This window comes from Cygnus atratus, chromosome 2 (genome assembly GCF_013377495.2).
Source record: "Cygnus atratus isolate AKBS03 ecotype Queensland, Australia chromosome 2, CAtr_DNAZoo_HiC_assembly, whole genome shotgun sequence".
NCBI lineage: Eukaryota > Metazoa > Chordata > Aves > Anseriformes > Anatidae > Cygnus > Cygnus atratus.
In genome coordinates this window covers 59473465-59499279 of record NC_066363.1, presented here as the reverse complement: position 1 = coordinate 59499279, position 25815 = coordinate 59473465, and the positions used below count along the sequence as shown (strand labels likewise).

General features: G+C 40.7%; 1 protein-coding gene across 4 annotated transcripts in view; it reads right to left on the bottom strand.

The window, feature by feature from the left end:
- The window catches only part of GLI3 (GLI family zinc finger 3), a 212244-nt gene that overhangs the window by 32604 nt on the left and 153825 nt on the right, over window positions 1-25815 (bottom strand). For 3 of the 4 annotated variants that reach the window (XM_035552540.1, XM_035552543.1, XM_035552544.1), the window contains 3 exons: window positions 13717-13933; window positions 12129-12245; window positions 10689-10829 (listed from right to left, as the gene is read on the bottom strand). In XM_035552540.1, coding sequence (XP_035408433.1) covers window positions 10689-10829; window positions 12129-12245; window positions 13717-13933 — 475 coding nt within the window. The remainder of the gene's footprint in view (window positions 1-10688; window positions 10830-12128; window positions 12246-13716; window positions 13934-25815) is intronic. The other variant, XM_035552541.2, reaches the window with a different exon arrangement.

Sequence of the window (25815 nt, the reverse complement as noted above, 5' to 3'; positions counted from 1 at the left end):
TACAAATACTTGTGGAGCAAGCTCTTGCTGTCACTGAAAACACTCAGAAAAAGGTCCCTGAATTCAAGGGATGTTGCCCACTGCTGGGGTAAGGTGCTAACTAAGAGCAAAGGATGGGCTTAGCTACGCTGTGCTTCTCTCTGAAAATTTAGAGAGTTCCTACCTGCCGCTGTGCTGCTGCTGTTCTTTCTTTTAGTGCTTTCTTGACACATGTAGGAAAGGATAAAAGCCTAATGGGTGTGAGTGTCAGCACAATATAAATTACTGCAAGGAAAAACTTGATGCATGGCTTGGGATCTGAAAGAGGAATGTCCACCATTGTTTGTGATTATGGATCACATCACAATCTAATAGCAATTTTTATTTAATCAATAATTTCCATGCTGAACAGACAGCCCTGTTACAGAGAATCGACAAGCAGGTACTGATAGCGACAAGGCTTGTTATTAATCTTTACCCTGCCAACATATCAACCAAACTACTGTAAAAAAACATCACCAAGACGGATTTAGAAGTAAGTCTTTCTTTTTCTTTCTTTCTCTCTTTTTTCGTCTTCTTTCTTTCCTTCCTTCCCTCCTTTTCTTTCTTTTCTCTTTTTCTTTTCTTTTTAGCTACACCTCCATTCCTCTTTTCCCTTTCCAGGTATGTAACATTTCATAAAATTTATATTCTAAGTTTATTTGAAAAACCTGGGGCTTGAATTACACAAAAAGGCAATTCATATTAAGCAATTTTACAAATCAGTGGGACCTAGCCCAGTGCTCAGTGTTAGCCATTATAGGCTAATAAATCATACTTTCTCTTTGAGATGTCAATCGCCAAAGTGCTTTGTAAAAATGTTGGCATCTGTAATTCAGCTAAGTCTTTTCATCTTGAAATAAGATGCTCCAGACTGATAACAAGAATAATCCTCTCTTGATCAAAAAAAAAAATCTGCATTTTACCAATTAAAGCTGCTGCCAGAAGCCAAACGGAGCAGCACTGAGACTCCACTGTAGTTTATCTCTGCTAAACACAAGGAGGGATACAGTTAGAGCTTTGTTTCATTTTCAGCTTGACTACTTTATCTCACAGAGAACTGCAGCATCTCAGCCCTGTGATACACGCAAGAATGGCATAGACAGACCTCATACCTACAGTGCAAGCCACCAGAGGACCCACTCCTGACCAACACCACCCATTCATTTTATAGATTAGGCACCTTGAAGAAAAGTCACGCTCACATGAAAGTTTGACCACTGAAAAACATTAAATTTGGTTAACCATGATAAAAGGCTTGCATGCTCTCTTTTTTTTTTTTTCCGCTATTAAGAGGTTACGCAAGCAAAAGAGGCTGCAAAAATCAATGCACACAGCCCAGCCCTCAAAACCAAATGCAGAATCCACACTTGAGCCCGTATGCAGATTGCCCATCCCTGCCTTCAGTTGTACATGCCTATCTGCCACTTCTGTCCATGAGAAAGCACGTCCACGTGCAATAGCTTCCACATGCAATGGCTGGGCCTACACTCATGGATTTCAGTTCTTCCAGGCACCACGTTTCTATGAGCAAAACATTTTGGGTACAATAAGGGCAGCTAAGAGGGGAGAACATGGGACTTGTGACAAAGATTGGAAGACAGGAAGATAAAATCCTACTCTTCTTGAGGTGGGCGACAAAAGCAGTGCAGAAACACATTATGCAGAACAGAGGCCTCCAGGAAGCTTGTTGTAGATGTTCCACTGGTTCACCATCATAAGACAAGCTACATAACAGCAAATCACTTGGTCAGCAGAAGCACAGCAGGAAAAACCTGCACAGAAATGGCAGCTCTGTCCAGGGAAACATCCTTTACCTTGACCCTTTGGACAGGGCTGAATGGTATCCGTCAATGCACAAGTCCAACCTTCCCTGCAACGCCCAGGCAGCAAAAGCAGCAGGCAGCGATTTCTGTTTTCTCTCTTCTACACAATATGCCAACCAGAGTCAAGAGCTGAAGAGCCAGCTCACTTTGCAGCTTTACTTCTGTCTATGCCTTCATCACTCAGGAAGCATGGCCTCCCTTGGGACTTGACTGCCAGCTTCTTATCCTACACTTCCCCAAAAAACTGGGAGCCACCCATGAAACATCACTAACCTGGAAGAGCTCACTAGCTCAGCTGTCAGGGCAAATAAACACTAAATAAATGCGTATGTCCACAAACCATCTGAAAAGCGTTTTGTGACTAAAACCACACAGAGCCGCCAAGCCTTGCTCACTGTCATGCGTGGCCTTCGCATTAAAGTGCCCACTTGTTCTGATTTCAATCTAAAAGGCTAGAGTAATTTCTCCGGGCACAGGAGGAGCACTGCTCAGTCCCTACCCACAGCAGCCAGAAGGAAGTGCTACTTCAACTACATAGCATAGTTTAGCAATCTCTTTCAGGGACACCAATTCAGAGGCAATGACTTTGGCAATTCACATGAACAGTAGCCATAGCAGCAGCAGAGTAACAACAAGTTTTCCTAATGCTGTGAAAGAAATGCTAATTACAGAGGAATTAAAATATAAAAAAATGATTACATTTCTCACTCTAAATCCCCTCTTAATACTTCACAGATTAGGGTGGATTTATTTTTTTGTAAACCTTTCTCTATCAAAAAAAATCCCCACTTTTTTTTTTTCCTTCTCCTCTGTGATTCATCAAAAGCCAGACTCTGGGTAGGGGAACTGCTGATGCTGGAGTGCTTGAGAGGACCCCAGCCAAAGCACAGCTGGCCTTCAGGTCAAACCCTGAGTAAATGAGATCCCTTCACAAAGCAGCAGCGCTGGCTTTTAGCACTGCTGGAAGGCAGAGGGCATCACGGTGGTGGTGCGGAGCAGGGCTGTGGTGGGAAGGCAAGCGGGAACTGTGCTGGACCCTGGAGGCTGCTGGTGCTCCATGGAGCACAGAGAAAACAGCAGCGAGGTCGGTCTGTGGTTACTTAACCTTAAAACCCCCTGGCACTGACATGGTTACCTCTGATAGGGGGTTAAAAGATGTACTTCAGGAAAACAAGTCTGTGTTAGATACCCCTGTGGAAACCAAGAGAGAGTGAACATGCACTTAGGGGCAGAGATCAGCTTTATTAGCTTTGGGATGGGATGTAATGAACTGCTGGGCCACAAACAATGCCACTGTTCTGGCGCATTTTAAAGCTGCAGGTTCAGCTGCCTATAACCTAGCACAGTAAGGTGGCGTCTTAATTACAACTTCACCTTTAAATGGACAGCGAGGAGGAGATTTTGAAATCTAAACACTAAACATTCACTCCAAACTTCTGTACAGATCTTTCTCACAATTATTTACTTCTGCTGTATAATCTCTTCTCCCTCTCTCTCCTCTCCCTTCCTCCCTCAGAGCTACAAAGATCCAATACACTGAGGGGATGCACAAGCTGAAGAAAAACTTTGCATGGTATTTGCTTGCCTCTAAAGCAGCTCCCTGCCTTCCCAAAATTGTCCCAGCCTTCAGTCCAAGCCCTGGGCTTGTATCACTTGAAGAACGTTTTCTTTTGCACACAGCATTGCTTCTCCAAATACAGGGCAGAGTCCAGACTCGGCAGAGCAAAAAATAAAATAAGATGAAATAGAATAAAACCACCACGAAAAAAACAAAACAAACAAAAAAAATACCTTTGCTGTTGTACGTAAAACATTCTCCCTCTATCAGAAAAAAAAAAAAAAAGATTACTATAGTGGATTTCATGTCCTTATCTATTCCTCACTCTTTTCAATTTAAAGGAAACATTTCTGAACCTTTCAGGGCAGTGGCTGCCATTGTCACACACAATGAGACTCTGAACGGGATGAAGCATTTCTGTGTTACTGCACTAGGACCAAATAAAATCATAATGGAAATGCACTGAAAACAGCCTCTGCAAAGTATAATAATAATAATAATAATAATAATAATAATAATAATAAATCCCTGCACATATTCACATGCACGTAGTGCCACCACATCCTTTTGGATTGTGAAGGGGCTGGGACCTCACCTGTACCATGGGGAGTTGCAAGCATGCCTCCAGAGCCAAGAGAAAAGAAATAGCTAATGCACTGAGCATAATCTGCCTTCTGGGGCAGCTGTTTTTTAATTGCCTACTTCAAGGTGTAGATGCCTGCCCACACAAATGTGAACAGCACCACATCATTGTCAGCTCAGGGGTAGGCAAAGCGTGACTCTCCCGTTCATTTACGGCTCTGTCACTGCAGCTGTTACTCAGGGGAACTGCTCTCATCTCAAGGAGTGGCTTATTCACTTATTGCAGTTGGATCCTTTTTAGTGTAGAGAGATGAAACTCCCTCCAGTCCTTACCTGCTCTTCTCCGATGACAGAGGAGCTGAGGAAGAAGCCATAGGCCAAGAGCAGTAAGAGGGAGGGAGAGCTTCAAAAGTCTATTGACTTCAGGTGTCCCTGTCTCTGGGTGTCCCAAATGACCTGCTCCTAAAGGGTCTGGTCCCTCAGAGAGCAGTATGCTCCCCATCTCCCAGTAAAACAAGTTTTTCAGTGTTTTGAGGTGATGAAGGCACCCCAAATCACTACAGATGCTGCAAAACTTATAAAAAAAGATGGAGAACAAGTTTTGCTCAGTCAGATAATGACAGGACAAGGGAAATGGTTTTAAACTAAAAGAGGGGAGATTTAGATTAGATGTTAGGAGGAAATTCTTCACTGAGAGGGTGGTGAGGCACTGGCACAGGCTGCCCAGAGAAGCTGCGGATGCCCCATCCCTGGAAGTGTTCAAGGCCAGGCTGGATGGGGCTTTGGGCAACCTGGTCTGGTGGGAGGTGTCCCTGCCCATGGCAGGGGGCTTGGAACAAGGTGATCTTTAAGGTCCCTTCCAGCCCATACCATGTTATGATTCTATAAAAACCTGAGCTGAGCTAGTCTGTGGATACAGCCCAGGCTTTATGGAGGAGCAGAGGGCAAAAACCTTCAGAAACTCAGCTCAGGGAACCTCACAAAATGGTTCTTCTGGGTATCTTCAGCACACTGCGACTACCTTGGCAACATATGGGTACCTGAGAAACACAAGAAACTTTCCTTTTGAGTGAGGTGCAGTAAGAGAGCTTGGCAGAGCATTAAGAGTGACTGCCCCGGGGATTGCCAGGGGAGTGCTTCAGTCACCAGGGCTTGGAAGAAAGGCAGGAAGACCTCAGCAAATGAAATTCTGAGTGTAAGCCATTGCTGTCAGTTTAGGGCTTTTTGATCTCATCTAATCAAATATAACAACGAGAGAATTTTATTGCTGCACAATTAAGGAGAAAACACTAACAAAAAATAGCTCTGCAGTTCTTCAAGCATGTTTTTGAATAAAAAAATAATTATCATCAAGGCTACACAGCAAGGGGGATGAGAAATAGGCAAGACTGCATTTTTCTGATTGCCATTGTATTAATATTTAACAATAACTTCAGTCATTTCCTTGAAGGATAATTTTCTTAAACAAACTTTTATCTTTAGTGTCTAACCCTTTTGCAATATTTTATTCTTAAACTGATTTCTGGGGGGAAAAAAAGAAGACAAACTGCAACAAAAAGCAGATTTATAAAAATATACAATATCTTATTAGCTTCTGGGCGCCCAAGTGCATTTATCACATGTTTAAAACAAACTTGAGCTCAGCTAAGCCCAATTATAATATCTCGCTGGGCAGAGAAATTAATTAAACAGCTGAATGATAAAGACCCCAGCAGCAAACTGAGGCTTTAAAATAAATAAGATTTTTTTTTTAATAAGAAGAAGGGAAAGAAAGAAATCCATAACACACATGTTCAAATGGTAACGTGAGCAATCTTTACAGAAGCGCAATGCAATGTAAATAAGACTACCTGGCAGGCGACCACAGCAGCGGCTCTAATGCTGCTCTCCGACTTTGTGATTTGCTAATGTGAAACACACGCACCCCTTTTGCACCAAGTTCAAATAACCCTGGGATCCCAGCTGTGCAGCTCAGCGACTGAACCAGAACAAGGGCAGAACTTGTCAGGATTTAAGAGCTTTCAGCAAAACCCTTCAATTGCAGCCGGTGCCCTATTCCATAGAAGGATATCAATTATAGATAGTGACTTGCTTTAGCAGGGCAGTCGGTACTGTCAGACACTAGATAGACAACCATGAAGAATCATGAATCTTTCTATTAACTGTAAGAGAGGGGGAAAAAAAAAAAAAGGATGGATGGGTGCTATAAATAAGGCAGAGCATGTGAATGGTTTAACACCTTGCCTTTTGGTGTATGTATCATGAAAATTTAACCACGCTGAATTCTAAGTGGCACATATCGCTTGAAAATAAGAGCTCCCACACCAAAATCATTACGATGTCAAAGCCTTCTGGGTGGGTCAATAACAATTCTTTTATGTAGCTTTTTAGTTATTTATTCATAGCAGCCCAGGTTCTGTTCATAAATTCAGTCAGAAAACATTGTCTCTTGGGGCCTAAACACACTATCACTAGTGCCCACATTTTACACTAATAACAGCAGGAATTCACTACAGAAAATAAAGCCGAAAAATGCCAGTGTATGCTGACCATTGTACCCAAGATCGCAATTTCTGCTGTAAATCTGTACTACATATTCAAACACAAGTATGTTTGTATTTACTGTTCATATATGCCATATCACACATCACTACACAATGCAGACGTGGCTAGAATCTGATTCACCTATTCTTGATTTCAGAGTAAATCAGGTTCTACAATTTCCGGAAAGGTAATAATGCTATCCTCATGTGACAGAAAAACTGGAGTATACACGAGCAAACCCACATTTACTTCTTTCAAAATACAAGTGTATGTACTTGTGGATTCATCCTGTACATGATGGGAGTAATAATATCTATAATGCGAGCTGTGTGCACTGTGTATTGTGGAAAAGATGTCCTGAGGTCCACTCTACCTAGTGGGACTGGAATTCATTCTAATGTACCCAACCCTTTAGCAAACAAACAAACAAACAAACAAAAACAGCTAGCAACAGCCTTCCATCTTTTCCCTAAACACTGCAGTTCCTCTAAAATTTTCAGAAACAAAGCTTGGGCAACAACAGTTTGTTCTGCACCATTGGAGGTTTTGGGTCTGATTCCTTATTAAATGTGCATGGCCATAAAGAGTAGCCTTATTCCCCTGAAAAAAGGGAGAAAAAAAAACATTCATTGTAAAACTACTAGCCCATGCAAATCCCGAAAACTCAGCCTTATCAGGATGTACAGGAATGCTTTTAAAGTCTTTTTCTGAAAAAAATGACCTTACATTTTAACATTTAAAATGACCTTACATTTTACTGCATTTTACAATTTTTTCTTTTCCCAGCCAAACTTCCAAAGCTCAGTGAACTGGCTTAGAGAGCTACAGTTGTACAGGTGAAAGGATGCTGTGAATACCTCCAAGTAAAATATATTAATTTTGGAGTGGGTGACAGGACAGGGTTTTCTTGCAATCCTTCGTAAAGGTCTACATAGCTTACTCTCAGTTTCACTATGCAGTTCACTTGACTACTGTTAGTCAAGAAGGTACACGATATGACATCACATGCAGGTAGCCACCCAACTTCTGAGCACATGTCTGTAGCTCTTCTCACACAGACCATCCCCACTGACTGTCAGGGAAAACAGGGATGCTGACAGATGTCATCTGAATGAGTCTTGCCAGGGCAATTTAAGCCTTTTATTACCTTCATCTATTCCACGTGCCCCTGTCTTGGTGATTACTACCCCTCAGTAAAATTAACAAAACAGGAAAGTTACCCATGTTTTTGATGTTCCAGGTGGCAGTCCAACATCCTACTTCAAACCTCACTTCAGTCTCGGCTGGAGCAACTACCTGATGCTCTGCCAAGTCTGCCAGCAGGCCAGGAAGCACCCGCAGAGGCAACACAGAAGAGCCCTGCTGCAAGATGTGAAGGCTGATACCTATTATCCTGCAAAGCCCTGAACCTGCTGGGAAGCATAGCACAATCCTAGCTACAGGCCTACCTGTACACAAGCCAGCTCAGGTACCTCCAGTCAGCACTGAAGAGGCTGACGTACATGTCCCTGGAGTCACAGTGTGAAGACAACCCAATGCCCACATCCAGGCCATTCCTTCCCTTGCATTTGAGCAGCATCTAGTACCACAGGACTCTGGGCTTGACGAGGCCTCCACCTGCTACTGCAGTGTAAATAAATATTACTGAGTAAGGATGTACTCATGCCAGAGGCACATTCTCTGTGCCTAACACAGGTGCACACGTGCATACACCAAGTCAGAAGCTCAGCCATGGCCATTTGCATCTGCTCATATTTACCCACAAGTACTTGGGTACGAGGCCATGAGCCACAGCAGTGGGGAGATTTTCAAGGACTGAACCGCTGCTCGGGGACTTAACACTTTCTTCCAGAGCCGCACACTTAAGCAAAGCTGGGACTGCTCTGTCATGAAGCCCTACCGAGATCCGGACTTCATTTCCAGCACTGCTGCAGGTGTGCATCAAGGGGCTGCGACAATCAAGGGCTGACAAAACGTAAGGGAGACAGAGCAGGGCCAGCCTTTCAAACAGTTAGATGTCTCAAGCCCTTTTGCAATTCTGGACAGAAATAACTCACTCAAGTCCACACAGCAGGCTGCTGCCAGAGCAGCAAAAGAAATCACAAAGCAGGGCCCCATCACTGAGTCACGCTGACTCTGGCAGTGTGATGTGAGCTACTTGAACGTGATGGCTGCGATCAGGATGATGATCCTATTGTCTTCAGGGTCTCGAGTCGGGAGTTGTGCCTCATAATCTTAAATGCCATAACATATGTAAATCTTGAGCCCTGCCAAAAAGAACTCCTTGTATCACAGAACCCTGTTTTTTGGTTTTGTTTTGTTTTTTCCTCTGGCTGTGTTTATGGCTGGAGAAACCCTTTTCAGATGTTGCCATCATGCAAAACCATAAGGAATACATTTTTTTCAGAGCATTCTTGCTGTTGATCTTTATAATACTGCCAGATTTGCTATGAAAACACACTAGAAACAACAAATTCATTTTTTTTTAAATAACAATCCCACTTTAATTCACCTGCAGCTATAAAGCATTAGCTATTAGGTAACAGACACAGTGGAATTCAATTAAAGTTTGTATCTGCAACTTCAAAAAATCCTCTTTTTTTTTTCATTTCCAAGGGCACCTTTATTCTGAATTTCTCTTTTATTTCATGTATTTTGGTGTAAATTATTTATCATCATTGCTGGGATCATTTCTGAATATTAAGAACGGTTTTTCCAGGCATCATAAAGCCTTAGCCTTACAATTATGAGCAGATATAAAGATCATGCCTGTGCAGAGCACCAGATGATGTCAATCAGTCTGTTTGCATTGATCTTGACACTTGATCTTTCAAATGTGTCCAACCCTTTGCAGTAGCCTTTCATATAGAATTTCTTCCCAATAAGATATTAAAACATTAAAAGGCTCTCTCCTCACATTTTGTCCTATCAAAATGTTAGGATACTTTTTGCACAAAAAGTGTCTAAAGAACTCTCCCCAAAAGGTCACATATTTGCCATTAGTTCAGTTCATGATATTCTTTATTATTACTGTTATTGTTACTGTCACTACTGCTACTACTACTACCAATAATAAAAAATAAGAAACTGAATACTTGATGAATAATTTCCATCACCACCAGGCTGTCACACTCCAGCAAGTGAAAGCTGGCATTGCTTTACTGAAGTCAGCTTTGCAGCATCAATTTACCATTTTGCATAGTGTTTGGAAATATATGGTGGTTGATTTTTAATTTTTTTTCAATTTGTGGGGAAAAGTACATTTTTCAACATGTTATTTCAGTACTATTGGCCATATTATGTAATAGATTTTGCAAGATCTCCAGGAAAGTATTAAACATTTTTCTACAATAAGTATGATTCTGACACACTGACAATTTGCTGAAGAGGGTCCTCTCTAACGTGTACTATGAATTCATTTTTTTTCAGAGTATTTAGATAAGCTCAATGACATTTAAGAAGTGCTACTATATAAGTGGTTGGAAATGGTGGGGGGTGTTGTACTTGGTAGGTTACATTCTGAATTTTGGTGGTTCATTTTCTAGCTTACAATATTAAAAAATAGTAATAATTTCCTTCAGCAAACGGAGGAGAAGAAAAAATGAGACAGATACAGCTAATATGTTTGCATAAATAGTGAACCCTACAGTTTGCTTTTGCTAAAAGGACTGAACTAACTCTGTCTCTATGTATTTAGCCAAATAATCCACTTCAGTTTTCACACAACAGTAAATTGATACAAAAAAGCTGCAAACCCTTAGGGAAGGGGAAGAACTCCCCTTGCCCATTTCTACTGTTACAGTCCCTTTTGCGGAAAAAATCAAACTTGGCTAAAGGTTAATAATAATTCATGTCCAGCTTACTATTACTCAATAACTATCAAAGTCTCTAACTCAAAATAGCGTTTGCTGGCTTACAGGATCAGAGCCATTACGATCTCTATTGAAGACTTTATTGAATTTTACACTAAGCTTTAGCTGACTGAACAGGTCAAGCACTGTGGCTCAGAGTTTTCTTTATTCTCAGAAACTCATAAACCCCTCTCCAGTTTGCAGCGCTGTTAGCTAAGAAACTTGACTCAGCACAGGGTCAGAGAACCTGAACCCCATGAAAAAGGTCACATAGTTTTAAAACCCGGTTCCTGAATACCATTAACTTACATGCACTAGCTGTTCCTGCGTGTCAAACTCCCGGGAACAGCCTTCCCAATGGCAGTTTGTCTCATAGACCACTTCAGGCTCCTGTTTGCTTTCATCTTTGTCCCCTTCCTCCTTTACCAGGGTCATTCCTTCTGGCTGTTCCTGGAGAGAAGAAAAAAACAGGCGTGAGGAGAGGAGAGAGGAAATTCTGAAATGGAGGAGGAGAAGTGAATTACTTCAGCATTGAAAGAAGGACAGAGTAGGGGGGAAACATTATTATACCCTCAGTTCACTCTGTTATTCTGGTCTATGAAATATAATAGCTCAAAACAGGCCTGGTAAACCAAAACCATGTGCCAGCTATATGTGTAAAATGTATTTTTCTTCCCCAGAAGTATTCACTGCAGAGAATTTCTAAAAAATAAAATCCATTCACATGTCAGTTAAAATCAAATTGTAAAGGCCCGCTTCCTTTTCCCTGTATTTATGCAGCTCTTTATTTGCACACTTGTCCTAATTATACAGAAGTAGTAGTAGTGAAAAAGACATTATTCAATATAGTTGAATTAACTGGAATTTGTCTTTACTACTACAGTTGGACATAAATCGCATCACCAGTTATCCAAAATGTGTTTGCATTGCTAATCCAGTGACAGTTTTGCACATAAAAGTCTTTCCAAGGACAGACTTGTAATTTTCAGGCCTCTTGTCAGTCCTTTCTTGTCCATGATATGTGCATAAAAAGGGTAAGCAGGGAAAGACAGCATTTAATTTTGGTTTTTGATTCTCCACCTTCAGTTCCTCAGAGTGAATGCCTCTCCCAGCTTGTGCTGGCTCAGGGTGAGAGTACGACGTTGACGTAAACATTCGGTTCGGATTATGAACTCATGCTATTTCTCCATTTCAACCCTGCTGAGGGATTTAGATGGATCTTGTTTTATATGTTTTCATGGATTCTCTCACAAGATCAAGTCACTGATTCACTGACCTGCCTTTCGTCACTGTAAATCACGAGTCACTTTACTAAAACCAGCGGGATCAACCAGGAAGGAAAGTGCAGCAAGCGAGACTGCAGGCCAACAACTAGACCTCAAAGCAGCTCAGTGCTAAGATCTGTTAAAAGTCCATGTGGCATAAATATTTTTGCCGAATGGAAAACCCATCCTGAACAAAGACACAAATGTCTTTGGTTCTCTTTTCTGTTGAGAACAGTGGGTGGAGCACTCAGTGAACCAACAGAGGTGTTTCTCCCTCAGCCTCCTTCCTCTCTGCCCTCATTCTGTAGCAAAGTAAGGCCTCGCTGCTCAGGTTAAATCCTGTACTCAGTCCCTCGCTACCACGAGCTGTGTGTGTACGAGATAAAGGCTTTTAAGGGGGCAGGAGTGCTAAAAACATGGGAAAGGTGTGTTTTCCCTCCAGCAGTGAGAAAAAAGGCTTATGACTGTAAGCTGAAGGCCATACCTGCATGCTTCCTGCGCCCGGGCTGGGGAGGTCCTCATCGGGCTTTATCTTGGAGCGCTTGTTGTGCATTGGATCTCCAGTGCTGCTCACTGCAGACTCACTTGTGGGTTTGTTCTGCTGCAGGCAGTTGTTTGTTTTTTGTTTTTTTGTTTTTTTTTTCCCCAAAAAAGACAAAATTAGACTGTGATAAATATGTAGCTCCCAACAGAAATATGCAGCATCTGCTCAGCAACTTTATTTGGAGAAGCTACACTGTTAATTATATTGGATATGCAATTACATTGTGTTTCAATTACATAGCATTAACTTGTGGAAGAGCTGCATCACTCAACCTTGTAATGGAGCAGGGAGGGAACAGGAAGGAGAGCATTTGATGTAATTCCTTGCTACAAACCAATGCTGTTTTTGTCAGGCCAGGGAGGGGTAGGAAGGACTTGATTTTCCACATAATGATGACTTCAGAAAGGCAACTTTGAAAAGCGAAATCACTATGTACTAGTTAGAATAAACATGAGAAGATGATTTTTTTTACACTTGGAGGAAAAGTTTCCCCACTTTATGTCTGTATGCAACATCTCAGCTCTTTTATTGTGTTCCCTTACAATGATGGATAGGCAGGAAAATTGAACACAAGCGTGAATACCTCTGCTGAAAAATCCTAGATAAAGTCCTGGATTCTCTAAAGTCAACAGCAAAACTAACACTGACATAAACAGGTCGGAATCTTGTTTTCCCTCTTGCTGTGCTGGACTGAACACCGTTATCTACACCTGCAAATGGATCTTGTAGAAATCCAGAGATCTTTTAGAGATATCTGAACTTGCACAGACCCCACAAAAAATCAATATGCTTCCCACAGCAGTATATTCTGCTTCTGCATTTGTAAAAGCTAGCCAGAAGATAAACAGCTCCCAGACTGATAAATAACCTATCCCAAGTCATCTGGAAACAAACCACATGAGTTAATAAAAAAACAAAACAAGAACCATGCACATTATGGGCCTGATTCCCTGCTGCACATCTCCAGCTTTTGAGAACACAGCTTTGCTCACTGAAATGACTAATTCCAACCCACTAAGTCCAATTTTGCATAAAGCAGAGGAAAAAAACAACAACAACAACAACAACAAAAAAACTTCAAACCTCTGTACAATCTTTGAGCTGCTCTGTACTCACACCCATTCTGGATGGCAGAATGTGACTCTGTGTCCAGAGGTATGCCAGTCAGCCTGATTTTGAGGTGAAGATGCTAAGCTTTAAAACATTAAGTGTTTCAGTGTGTTTTTTCCCCTTCTCTGCTCCCTACCTGTATTAAGTTGTCTGACTCAGGAAAGACAGGTTGGAATGAGAAGCCGCTGCAGCACACTGAAATATTTATGAGGACTAAAAGGCATGCTACCAATCAGGAACACTGCGTATATGCCTGTGATTTATAATAACGGGACTGCAAATGCTATAGCTGCAAGAAAACTGTTATCGAAGGGTCTCCGTGACAGTGGTGATTAATTGCCAACAAGACAATGTGATTTGTTTCATTTTTTCATTTTTAAGTTATTGGGGTGCAAAGGTTTCTTTTGTTGTCTCTCACCTGTGTGGACTCAGAAGGCCCAGAGCTGACCTGGACAGGGTTCAGGACACTGGGGATGCCGGGGATAGGTCTCTGGGTAGGAAAAGTTGGAGCAGGGTGGATGAGAGGAGGGCTGTGTCCAAAGGCTGAACCCAGGGTTTGCTGACGACTTATAATTTGCTGATGCATTTGCTGGAGGGATACTGGTGTAGGAGGGTATGTGAAACTCAGAGCAGGGCTGAATTTGGGAGAAAAAGGAGGGAAAAGGAAGGAAAATGAGGTGGGTCATTACTGTATGGAACTGTACAGATTAAACCCTTAAAATATATTTGATATATTTACATTAATTGAAGTCAGATCCCTCCCTCCCCTCATGTCTTTCCTCATGCCCCAAAGGCTGATAAATCCAGCTTTTAAACCCAGAATTGGTCTGGATTTACTAGTGAGCACAAAAATGAGACCATAACAAAACATAACATCTTTTCCTAACATTTACCACAAAACCGCAGAAAGCTGAGTAAAATAAAATTCAGAAAAACTGAAATAAAAGGCAAGCAGTTCAATAACAGCTATTTATTGCAATAACAAACTTTATATAAAGAAAAAGAATGGGTGCCTACATGTTTTATAGTACTTTTATTGATAATGCAGTTCCCCTATGTTCGCCTGTATGAAGCAGTTCCTTTAATCTTGGCTCATGCTACGCTCTTTCATATGTCTCTAGATCTTATTACAAGAGGAGAGAAAATCAATTGGTTAAATGTGTTCTGAACACTGTACTTGTCATATCACTCTTTTGTTTGCAAAGATGGAAAGCTCAGTTCATCCAGAATGTCACCTAAAGAATTTCCATCAGTGCCGTTTGGTTACAGAAACTGATGGATTAACCTTTCCCCTCTGAAATTGGTGATCAATGAGTTTCAATGTAGAAATATTCCAATGGGAAAGCACTTCTTCTTCTTTCGGTTAAACAACATTAAATGTCTATTAAAGCCCATTATGCATGTTAATACCTGTCATCACTTCATTACTTCACTGTATTTCCCAGACTACTGTGACTTTGGAGGAAATTACACTGCCATCTAAGGACCTTTTTTGTGGGTAGTGCCAAAGCATTCTTTGTGTCATACTTAAAAAATAAATGGTACAGAGCTAAATCTTCACACACACAAATGTGAGATTCTCCTGTAAACATTTTCCAATAACTTACAACCACAGCAAAAAGAAAAAGGAAGAAACAGGGTATTAATTGATTTTTTTTTCTTTAAAAAAGATCAGTTCAAAAGAGCCCTACAAATTTAAAACATCAAGTCTTAAAAGAAGGGTGCAGGCATAATACCTTTTAATAATCAAGGCTTCTTCTAATGTCAAAAGCGTGGACTTAATCCAAATTTACAGTCTCGAGTCTTAATTGCTGTTACTGTTAAGTGTATTAACTGAAAATATTGTCATACAAAAAGAGCTGAAATCATTTCAACCATTTTAAGTAATACTTCTACAAAAATTCTGTGTTCATTAATCTGACTATACATTTTGTCTGTTTGACTCCAATCCATAAAGAAACAGCTTCAATGTGATTACATTACTATTATTCCTGGTGAGAACTGTGCATTACAATAGTTTGCCCATTTAGGACAGAATATCATTAAGAATACCCTGGGAGAATTTTACTGGTCTTTGAGGAACTCTCTTTTCATTTTGCATTGTATTCTTTTTAATAAAGGGAGGCAGAAACGGAGTGAAAACAGTAATTGTTCACAGCACGAGTTAGGGAGAAATCAGTAATAATATTCAGTTATTGCAGCTCTATAGTCCCTGCTAGTGTTCCTGTAAGCAACCATGAATGATTACAGCACGACTTAGCTAAGGTAGCCACTATGGATGATTGATAGGACATTAATCAAAAGATGCATATCAGGCTCAGAATTTGTTCACAGCTTTCTTCTAATAGCTGATTTCATGTTCACTGAGCTCTATGCCAGTTTGTTCAATTTATTCTTCAGTGTACAAGCCATTCATCAAAGAATACAATGATTTAACACCCATTTTCCTTTTTAGTAACAAACATTACTAAGTGTAACTACTCTGGTCTGTTCATTAAAAAACATACAATTACAATGTCATACATGAGGCTGAAACGACGCCTCTTTACTATATCCCTGCGTCTATCTTGCTACATACACTGTGAGTTAATCTTGTGTACTTCAAACAGTAGACGGCACCATCCTGAAGATGCTATCAAATCCTCCGAGATCAACAAATGCAATGTGCAAACAATTTTGATGAAGTATTTTATTTCTCTGTAAGAAGTTAGTACCTAGGACATTTTCACCCCTTAGCTGAATCAGTTTAAAAGAAAAAATAAGTGGTCTCATTTCATTTGGACCTGCAAGTACCTAACATTCTTAGAAACACAATCTTTTATTATTATTATTATTTGCTTTCTAGGTGTTTAAGCATGCACAGCAATACCTAGCTTTGCAAGTCCCAGTTCAAAAGCTTGGCAATATTCTCCAAATCCCACACAGTAAAATGACAAATTTAGGATTCATCCACAGGACATGACTGCCTTAAGTGTAGATCCTGCCATCAGCTCTGTGAATACAGATACATGAGCACCTGCATCTAACATTAATTTTTAACCTATCCAGAGCACAGGAGATCACTCCCAAACAGTTCAGGAGGGGCAGGAGGGTACCGCTGTGATCTGAATTTATTTTTAGCTCAGTAGGAGGCTGTTATGGTGCCGGTGATAAGGACTCAGGAAGTTGGATGGTGAAGAGGAACCTTTGGCCCTGAGTACAAAAAATTAGTGTGGGAGCCCCAAGATGTATGCACACAATTTGCACTTAATGTACCTTATATATATTTACTGGAGTTTGGCAATATTCTCGCCTCTGTCCCTCCAAAGATGGGAAATGACTGCTGTGCCAACAGGGTATTTTTAGTCAGTTATCCATGCTTTGCATTCTCTACCCCACAGAGAGCAACACAAAAAGAGATGATGCCTCCAATGGCAAAACACCTTTTTAACTAAAGGACGAGAGCGGCTCCACTTTAACAAATACAGAAGACAGTCTCGCTGGCCTGCAGTGACATGCCTTACAGCAGTACAGTGCAAGCACTTAAAAGTTAAGTAAGTATATTTGTTATTCCTTTGTACTTAAATACACATGGCTTCCATCAAAACGATAAATTTTACCCCACAGAGATGCCCTCTTTCTTTACATCTTCTCTAACACCACATGGAACCTCCAGAAGTAGGATGCTAAGCCAGGCATTTCTGACTTTTGTCCAGACATTATCTTAGCTAGGGGCTCTTACTGGAAAACAATGACACCAGCAGCAGATGCATTGAGACACAGATGCACAGATGTGCTGAGGAAAGGAGGAGGAATCCTTGAGTATCTTTCTTTTGCCCAGTACCCAACAGCACAGGGCTGAGACTGAGGTACTAGGATTTTCCTATGGAGTCTGGCAACTTGCTTTACATTCTTTCCAAACTTCACAGCCCCCAGACTGAAACAAAAAGGAGATCACGAGGGAGCAGAGGAATAGGTTAGCAACTAGCCAGAACATCTAAGGAAGAGTACTCAGAAATCGTGATAACAGTTCAGGCACCAGGGTATTTCTTAAATATCTCAGACAGCTGCCTTCAAATAATTCTCTCCAACTGGTTCTGGAGAGCTCTTCATAAGGCAAGATGACCTGGCTCAGTTTAATGTCACCCTTAGGCGAGATGCTGTCACTGGGCAACTTGGCCAATTTTTCTGATCTGAGAAGATCAAAAAGATCTTAAGGAACAGAAGGTGTCAGGTCTTCTCTGCCTTTCAGAAACCATTCAGGCTACTCGACAATAAAATTCATATTGTGGGCCAAAACGAAGAAAAAAAAAATCAAAACCTACAACATTGCTGGCACAGAGCGCTCTGTTGGGAAGGGAGACCTGGATTTCTCCTTTCCTTCCCAAAGTTTTTAACGTACTTTGTCTAATAACTCTTGAATACAAGGCGCATACAGAAACTCTGTAGCCCAGACTCCCCTCAGAGATCCCTGGAGATCCCTCGGCCTTGCCCGGCAGCTGTGTGCCCTCTTGACGGCTCCTCCAACCCCACGTTGTTTTCTGGTCAGGAGGCCAGCATCAACAAGAAGGACGGGCCGTGGCACCACCTGACCTTGACCGGCCATTCTAGCCATGTTTGCTTAGAATTGCACCTACGTGGCAATGCTGTCACTCAGTGACTGCCTAAAATTCATGCACAGAGGTGGTAAACAAGGCCTGAAAGTAGTGATTTTGAGAGCTACAAGTCCACATCTACTGAAAACCACAACCATTTTTTGAAAAAGTGATGAGTGGCTTCGGAGGCCTCAATTTGCATCATGTTTCTTTGAAGACACCTTCAAGGGGCTGCAGTCCAGACATGGGGTACTCAACACTTTCAAAGTCCAGAGGCCAAAAGAATATAAAATGGCTGCCCCAGTCTTTCACATTTTCCAAAACAACAGTTATTTACGAAACATCTTGGATTCACAGAAATGTGAGTGAATTATGAATGTTTTTCTTCCATCTACTTAGGAAAGAAAATCTATACCACTAGAGAGAACCCGATTTGTATTTCTGTTACAGACTAGTTGTTTTCTTTTTTTTTGACACAGGAGGAGAGGAAAAAAGGAAAAGATGAATGTTCATAAGACCACTAGTAAACTACATGAAGGTTATCTTTTCAGTTGTTGAGTTTTATGGGGGGTAAGGGTTAGAAAAAAAATGTGTGATACTTCTACTTAAACATTCAATAACTCATATTTAATGACAGAATGGCCCATCAGTGATGTCATTTATTTTTCCATACTGTGGGCTTCCGTGTCTGTCTGTCAGTCTGTTTCTCTCTTTCTCTTCTCCTCTGCAAAGTCTCAAACTCCCTTCACCGGAGGTAAAGCAGGGCAGTGAACTACATTGCAATTACATGAGCACATCAAATTTTAAGGAACTGACTTCAAGAAGAAGAAAAACAGACGTTATAATCAAAACCAAACTTTGTGGCTACTTTGTGGCTGTCCTACTAACAAGGTCGTCCAGGTTCTGGTCACAGCTGCAGAATTTACCGCAAAACAGCTGTGAATTCAAAGTCAGGAAAAATTCCTTCTTTCCTATACATCGCATAGGTGTGCCTAAGCAGACAGGCTGACTCAAAAATGCAGAGGAGATCCTGATCTTGTGAAAACTCTGAGGATAGTTGAGTTGTATCACAAAAGTTTCCTTGTGTCATGATGGTTTTCCTATCCTCACAAAAACTGTTGAAGATACCTTTCTTACAACATGGAACACACACAGCTCTGCAAGATCTGATACACACAAGTACAACACAAGTGCTCACTCCATGGGGAAGGAGCATCCTGCTCTGCAAGGGGGCACATGAGACCTTCCTGACATGGAGAAGCCCCAGAGCTCTCAGCGTACTCCGTAGCCTCCATCATTTGTTCTTGCCATCAGCTACTGACACAAGGAAAACCAAATGATCCAAGCCACTCCTAAAAGGATCTCAGTTCACAGAGAGGTAATTTATTAAGTGGATTGGCTTCATATTGAATAAAGCTGATCATCAGGTATTAGCTTACCTTCATCAGGTATCGCCATGGCTTCTTCTAGCTCATGCTCAAGTAGGTAAAGATGTTACTATTTTGTCTTACTCTCCCCTAAGAGTTGTATGAAACCCATTGTAAGTGAAACTGAGAAACCAGGGTGCAGTAACCCACCAATAAATGTTGCATGAGTACCTGGACTCACTAAATTGAATGGAGTTTTTAACCTTTGCAGGTCAGGCATTCACCTTTAGTTTTTAATTTGGATTTCTAAAGTCCTTCTTTATTGCTTATGAATGTTCTTAAGGGGCAAACACGGACCCTTCCCATATAACAAACGTACCCAGCTACTTTTCAGGAAAACATCCCTAATAGCTCTTAAGCACTGCTGAAATGAGACCAACATTAGAGAGTCCTTAAGTGCTGTCCTAAAACCTAGGCCCTACAGACACAGAAATTGTTGTTGAACTAAGTCATAATACAAATCATAATTACATTAACAGTGATGGCTTTCACATGCTCAGAGGCTCTTTTTTTAAAAATGACTAATGTAAGAAGTAGCTTCATTCATCCCACAGTAAACTGACTTGCATGAGCCACTGCCCAAAGCATGGGATGTAAGTAAAGAGTGGCTGGAGATGAACCATGGGTGCTAAGCAGATCTGCGTAAGTTGACTTCAAACACTGAAGTTTATGCATCTCTTTTGATGGAACTATGCATATCTGCAATGTGCAGCCAGGAACACTGCACAGTCAGATGTGGAAAGCTGTAGATGGTTAGCAGGACAGACTCATATCCTGACCCGAAAAGAGATACAGAACAGGGAAAGCCAATGAGTTCTCCTTGGACAGGAACTGGATGAGACGAAGCCAGGAACATCATGTAAGAAAACCGTCTCCTGATGTTTGAGGTTTGCGGAAACAGGAACTCATGTACCTTCTTTGTAAATAAACGGGAGCAAATAAAAAGAAGTTTCCAACCCTATCATCTACTTCTCCTCCTGATGGAAACAACCCGCAAAACTTTATATTGACAAATTGTTCAGGTCACAGGAGTGACAACACAGTCAGGAACCTCGTAGCCTTGAAAAGATTTGAAAAGATTCTTACTGTTTGAAATATCCTAGATGTAAAATGGAAACCAAAACCAGGATGGGAGACTTTAGAAATGCACCTCTGTGTGAAGCATTTTGCCTACAATATGCACAACATTTTTAAAACTAAGAAAGAAGAGTTTTGTTTTAAATTCTGTTCTTTTCTCTCTGCTTTCTAAATGGCAGCACTGATGTAGACAATGCAGACAATTAATCAGCTGGTTTTATGGCTTGTCACTTAAGTACAGAGGAAAACAAAATAAAGCTGTGACCATGAAACCAGACATGTGGCATGATCCCAAAGGCAGGTATGAAACTTGAAATGCATTGAACACATTTTTCAAAACTGACTAGGTTTCATGAATATCCCCCTGCATTTGTAATATTGACACATTTTATTAAAAATCACTAACTTAGAGACAAGTCATCTAACTGAATTTGTAGAGATGTATCCTGTATCTAATACAGCACAGTATATATTATACTACTTTTTCAGTTTCCGTCAGATAATAGTCATCATTTTACAATTGTATTTAACTCACATGCATCGTTGCCTCTTTTTTCACTTTTCCGTTACCAGTTTAAAATTAACACTCTCTGTGGTTTGTACTTTCTCTTCGGCTTACCATATTATCTATTCTGTTTTATCTGCTCAGCTAGGTGAAATTTTTCTTCATGAATACATTGCCAGATGCCAGAGTAAAATGGAATAGTTTCAGAGAGCAACAGAACCTGATTAACCTTATATGCTCAGGCAGCATTGACAGTTTTGTCCTCCTAACTGTGATATTCCTGTCTAGGAATCCTTAGCATCCTAACTGGACTTTGTATTAAAAGTATCTTGCACAATTCATTGGTGTTTGTTCCATGCAAGCCCATGACATTTCTGGTAAACATAATTTTAAATTAAATTCATGGCTAAGCATTTTTTTGTTTCTAAAGCTGGTATCATTAATTACATGGAAAGTGCTAATTAATTCTTGTTTTTAGGGTCTGAAAATTAAGTGAGCTCTGTGTTAAACCCCAGCACAGTTTTCTTACATCCAGAACTTTCCTGTTATTAATACTGCACTGGATCCAATGCCTTGTCTAAAGACTTTAAACTCTAATAACACCAAATTGATCTGGAGCAAGTTGCTTCAAAATGCCTTTTAATTACAGGATCTGTGGTCTGGCATCTACAAGCACACATATGTAAATATGTAATCACACTTGTATATATGTTTATCTGTACGTGTAAATGTGTATGCAGCATGCACCTGTATATTCTGTATTTCTTTATTTTGCTTGACTTCTTACATTATATGCTTTCTGAAGGCAGAGATCTTGCCATTCTGTGTTTATGTGTATGTGTGGTGAAAAACACCTACCACTTTCCAATGCAAGATGCAGGTTATCTCCAGAACAATCTCCCTGAACGTCACCATCTTGCATTCCGTCTGTGCTTTCTATAGGAGGCCAGCTGCAGAATTCCATTTCAACAGGGCCTGAATTAGATGCAACTTTCCGTAACACTGAAGAATTTCATTTTTATTCACCTTGTAGCACTTCCCTGCCATTCAAACTTCTTGAAAGAGGGTATAAAATGAAGCTATTATGGCATGATAGGGCATTACATTCTTTTCTGTAGATTAACTATACACGGTGCAAGACCACAGAGAATAAAGCCCCGTGCTGCCCATATGTGATGTGAGCCTAGTTACGATAGAGCCAGTTTTGGTGGGGTTGCACCTGGTCTGAATTTGACTCCATCTCAACTGCAACTATGCCTTCATTTACAATATACTACATGCTATTACCAAGAGACTTTCTGATGCAAGAAATGCTTTCACTCAAAGTCAGCTTTGTGTCTCACTTAGACCCCAATAAGAGTGATAACAAAATGGCAAAGCACCTTTAATTCCAACAGAAATAACACATTTTCTATCTGGTACATCCTATCAAACAAAGCTTCTTGCAAAACATTGCCAAATATATTGTGTTCTACCCATTCTGCTCTAAACATGTCCATTATAAGATTCACTTTGTCAAACAGCATTTGATTGTGACCTTTTACACACATTTAATAAATAGTCAAAACACATAAATACTTAAAACTTACAATCTAAAAGTGAAATCAAAGATAAGAATTAAGCAGTCTTTTTTAGTTAAAAAAAAGTTAGATATGAATTCTCAGATGGCATTTTTGGTTTTCAGTGTAATTGTCAACAATCTGGCAGTGGATGTAAGCAATGAAAAAACAAAAGCTGCCTCTGACAGAATTATTTTGAGCAGTATGGTGAAGAACTAAGAAGTATCTTTAGAGTCAAGTATGCTAGATGAATGGGCAACACTGACAGCCAGATGTATATTGATATTGAAGGGATAAGTCTGAACTATTGATACAGTGTCTGTAAGCCAACTGAGCCAACTCACAAGGAGCAGTGCAGAATTCAAAGGAGGAATGAAAATTCTCTCAACATGAAACTGTGTAAAAAACACATTAAGACAAATGGAATGGGATACAGAATACAGAAAACGATAGTAAGTTTGAATTGCTGATCCTTTTCTGTAATATTATTGCATGTAGTAGAGGGAGATTGTTTCAGAGAGTATTGGCAGAAATGACAATGCCAGAGCTCTCCAAAGAGCAGACTGAAAACAATCATTTGCCTCCAAAAGGAGATTAATACAGGGAAACATAATAAGAATATTTTAAATTATTGAAAAAAGCGTGAAGACTGAGAACACGAGGGCTCCCTATCTTATAACTACAAGACATTCTGTTAAATTCAAAAACTGGATAATTTATACCTGATAATAGGATACTCTTTGCTTTTTTTATACAGTTCATGGTCAGACTGTTTGGGCTCTCTGCTGGAGTTACTTTCACTTTCTTATGCAAAAAGCTTTATACTTTCAATACACCTTAACTCTGTTTTTATGTTTCTCTTCATTTTTCTCTTTGTGTTTGCAAAGAACAACTGTAGAAATTAATACATGGTCAATTAATACATGGTCACTCGTCTCTAGCTATAAAGCAGTTCAGAGAGGAGTGTACTGACTCATTACGGGTACTCTACCACAAATGCTCTACACAAGAAGCTTGTATAAGATGAGGAAACCATTGATAATCCAATACCTGCTTGCAGAAGCAGTCTCGTGTCTTCCTCGGTGATACTAATCCACTGCTACCTAAGCTTTCCCTACAAACCTGGCTATCTCCTTCTAGTGCTCTTGGCAAATGCATCAACACCATTCCCCTCATGTCCAGCTCCAGATCAAAGTGATTGGAGCCAGAACAACCAGGATCTGGCTGTAATTAACCACACTGTGTTAATCTCTCCTTCCTGTTCTCACAACATCAGGGATGCAGGGGCAGAGTCCAGGGAAAAAAAAAAAAAAAAAAAGTGTTGCTGTGCTTTTTCAGTTTCTTTCAGACCTTGGAGGAAATCCCAAAGGGCTCCTGTGCTCATAAGAAACTGATTTTTAAGATGTTATGAGATGGCTATGGTGTATTCTCAGTTACATCTGCATAGTCCGAAAAAAAATCTCTTCTAGTAGGTGGAACTGCTCCTGACTTAAACAGTTTGTAGCTGACAGGGAGTTTGGCTCATTTTCTGAAAACTGACTTTGTAAATTTGGTATTGTAGGGCTGTTAAGGGACTGGAAAAATAACAGAGGTTCTGAATTTCAGATCATACAGAACATGAAGTCCCAACCTCCTGTGTTTATTAAAGACCAGCTAATCTTTTGTAAAGGTTTTGAATTGGTACTCTTAATATTATGGGAAGTGATTACCCCCTCTGTAATCACTCTAGACCATGCTGCCTCTCAAAAAAGAAGTGCTAGTGAAGTGCAAAGTCTAATAATTGTCACAGGTAGCAGATATAACATGTAAGTACATCCTGACAAAAGATTAATAGCAGGGGTGCTGCACTGCAGGACTGAGGCAGGTAACCAAATGAGTAAATGTCAAATGAAGGATTATCCTCATTTGATGCTGCTTCATACGCCTACTTTCTGCATAATCTTTCCCAGCTGAGACCTAAACCAGGTGTTTTCAAATGCACAAAGTAGAAGCTCTACCTGGTGTGCTAAAGGAGATCCACTATTAGCTGTCAGCAGGAGCGACATCTTCTTTTCAAGTACTCAGCCAGTAGTCAGGATACAGCATTATGCTGCCAGCTGACAATGACAAAGCGCCCGCCAAGTCAAGCCCTATCTGGATTGTGCTAAACTATTATTATTTATTATTCAAACTGCAGTAGTACCCATGTCAAGGACCAGAGCCCTCTCATGCTTGTCTCCGTAAAACCACAGCCCAAAATGTGTCTCCTTTTATTTGGCTTCATCCTCAACATCCCACAGTGATCATACAGTGGGTCCTAGGCTGAAAAGCTGTGTGAAACACGGGATGTAATCTTTTAGCCAGAGGATGCACCTTTTTTTTAGCCAATGAAAAGACCAACCAGGTCCTGGAGATACTTTCTTAATACAAGTAGCAACTCTGCAAAAATAGATTGAAAAAGCATTGAGACTACAAAATCAAACATACCAGAACTAACCTGTCCGTACGCTCTTGTTCTCACTCATCAGTCTTTAATTACATGACCATGCACCTTTTTTTCCCCCTTCAGGATTCTTACCTCATTCAGGCACTAGACACACAATATTCTTCATCGAGAAACACTGATATGTTTCTTCTCCTTGCCCAGGGTACTGCCCATGGGCCTTCTTTCGACTGTATTTAAACCTTCTGTGAATACGTAATTACTGATACCCTCCTGAGCTTCTCTACTGTTCTCATCACTGCAGAATCTAAGTACTTCACAAAACATTAATGCTTTCAGCCTCCCTCTGAGGTGAAGGGGAAGGACTTGATTTGCACAGGCACATGAATCAAAGAAAGACTACGGTAAGAAGTGCCACTCATTGTGGTTGCCCAGTTTCAGGCACGGAGGCCTGATCTCCTGGGTTAATTAACATGACACAGCACAAGAAATTTTCAAAATAGCTGTCAGTAGCTTCAAGCCATGGCTGTGAGCACTCAGCTTCTTTGCAAAATTAAGTTTTATGCTGGGCCTCCAGAAAAGAAACTGTATGACATGACCCTGGTGGTCATTTCTGACTAGTTCAGTTTGCCCAGCATTAGGCTAGGATTTTGTTGCAAGAGCAGAGCCCACTCTCCATGCAGCAAACAACCAGGTTAAGATACTCCCTTCTCTTCTACAGCTGCCTGAGGCAACTGAGGGAGAGTCCTGCAGCTCTGACTGATCCAGAGAAGTGGCTCAGCTGGTGCACTGAAGCAGGCAGGGAGGCATCCTGTGAAAAAAATAACGTGCAACCCTAAAATTAAAGATGGTATCAATGCACAATCACAAGGGGGCAGTACCTTCATTCTCGTTAATGACTGGCTTCTGCATGCCTTATTTTGCAGCTTTTTCTCCCTTCTAGTGCAATCTTA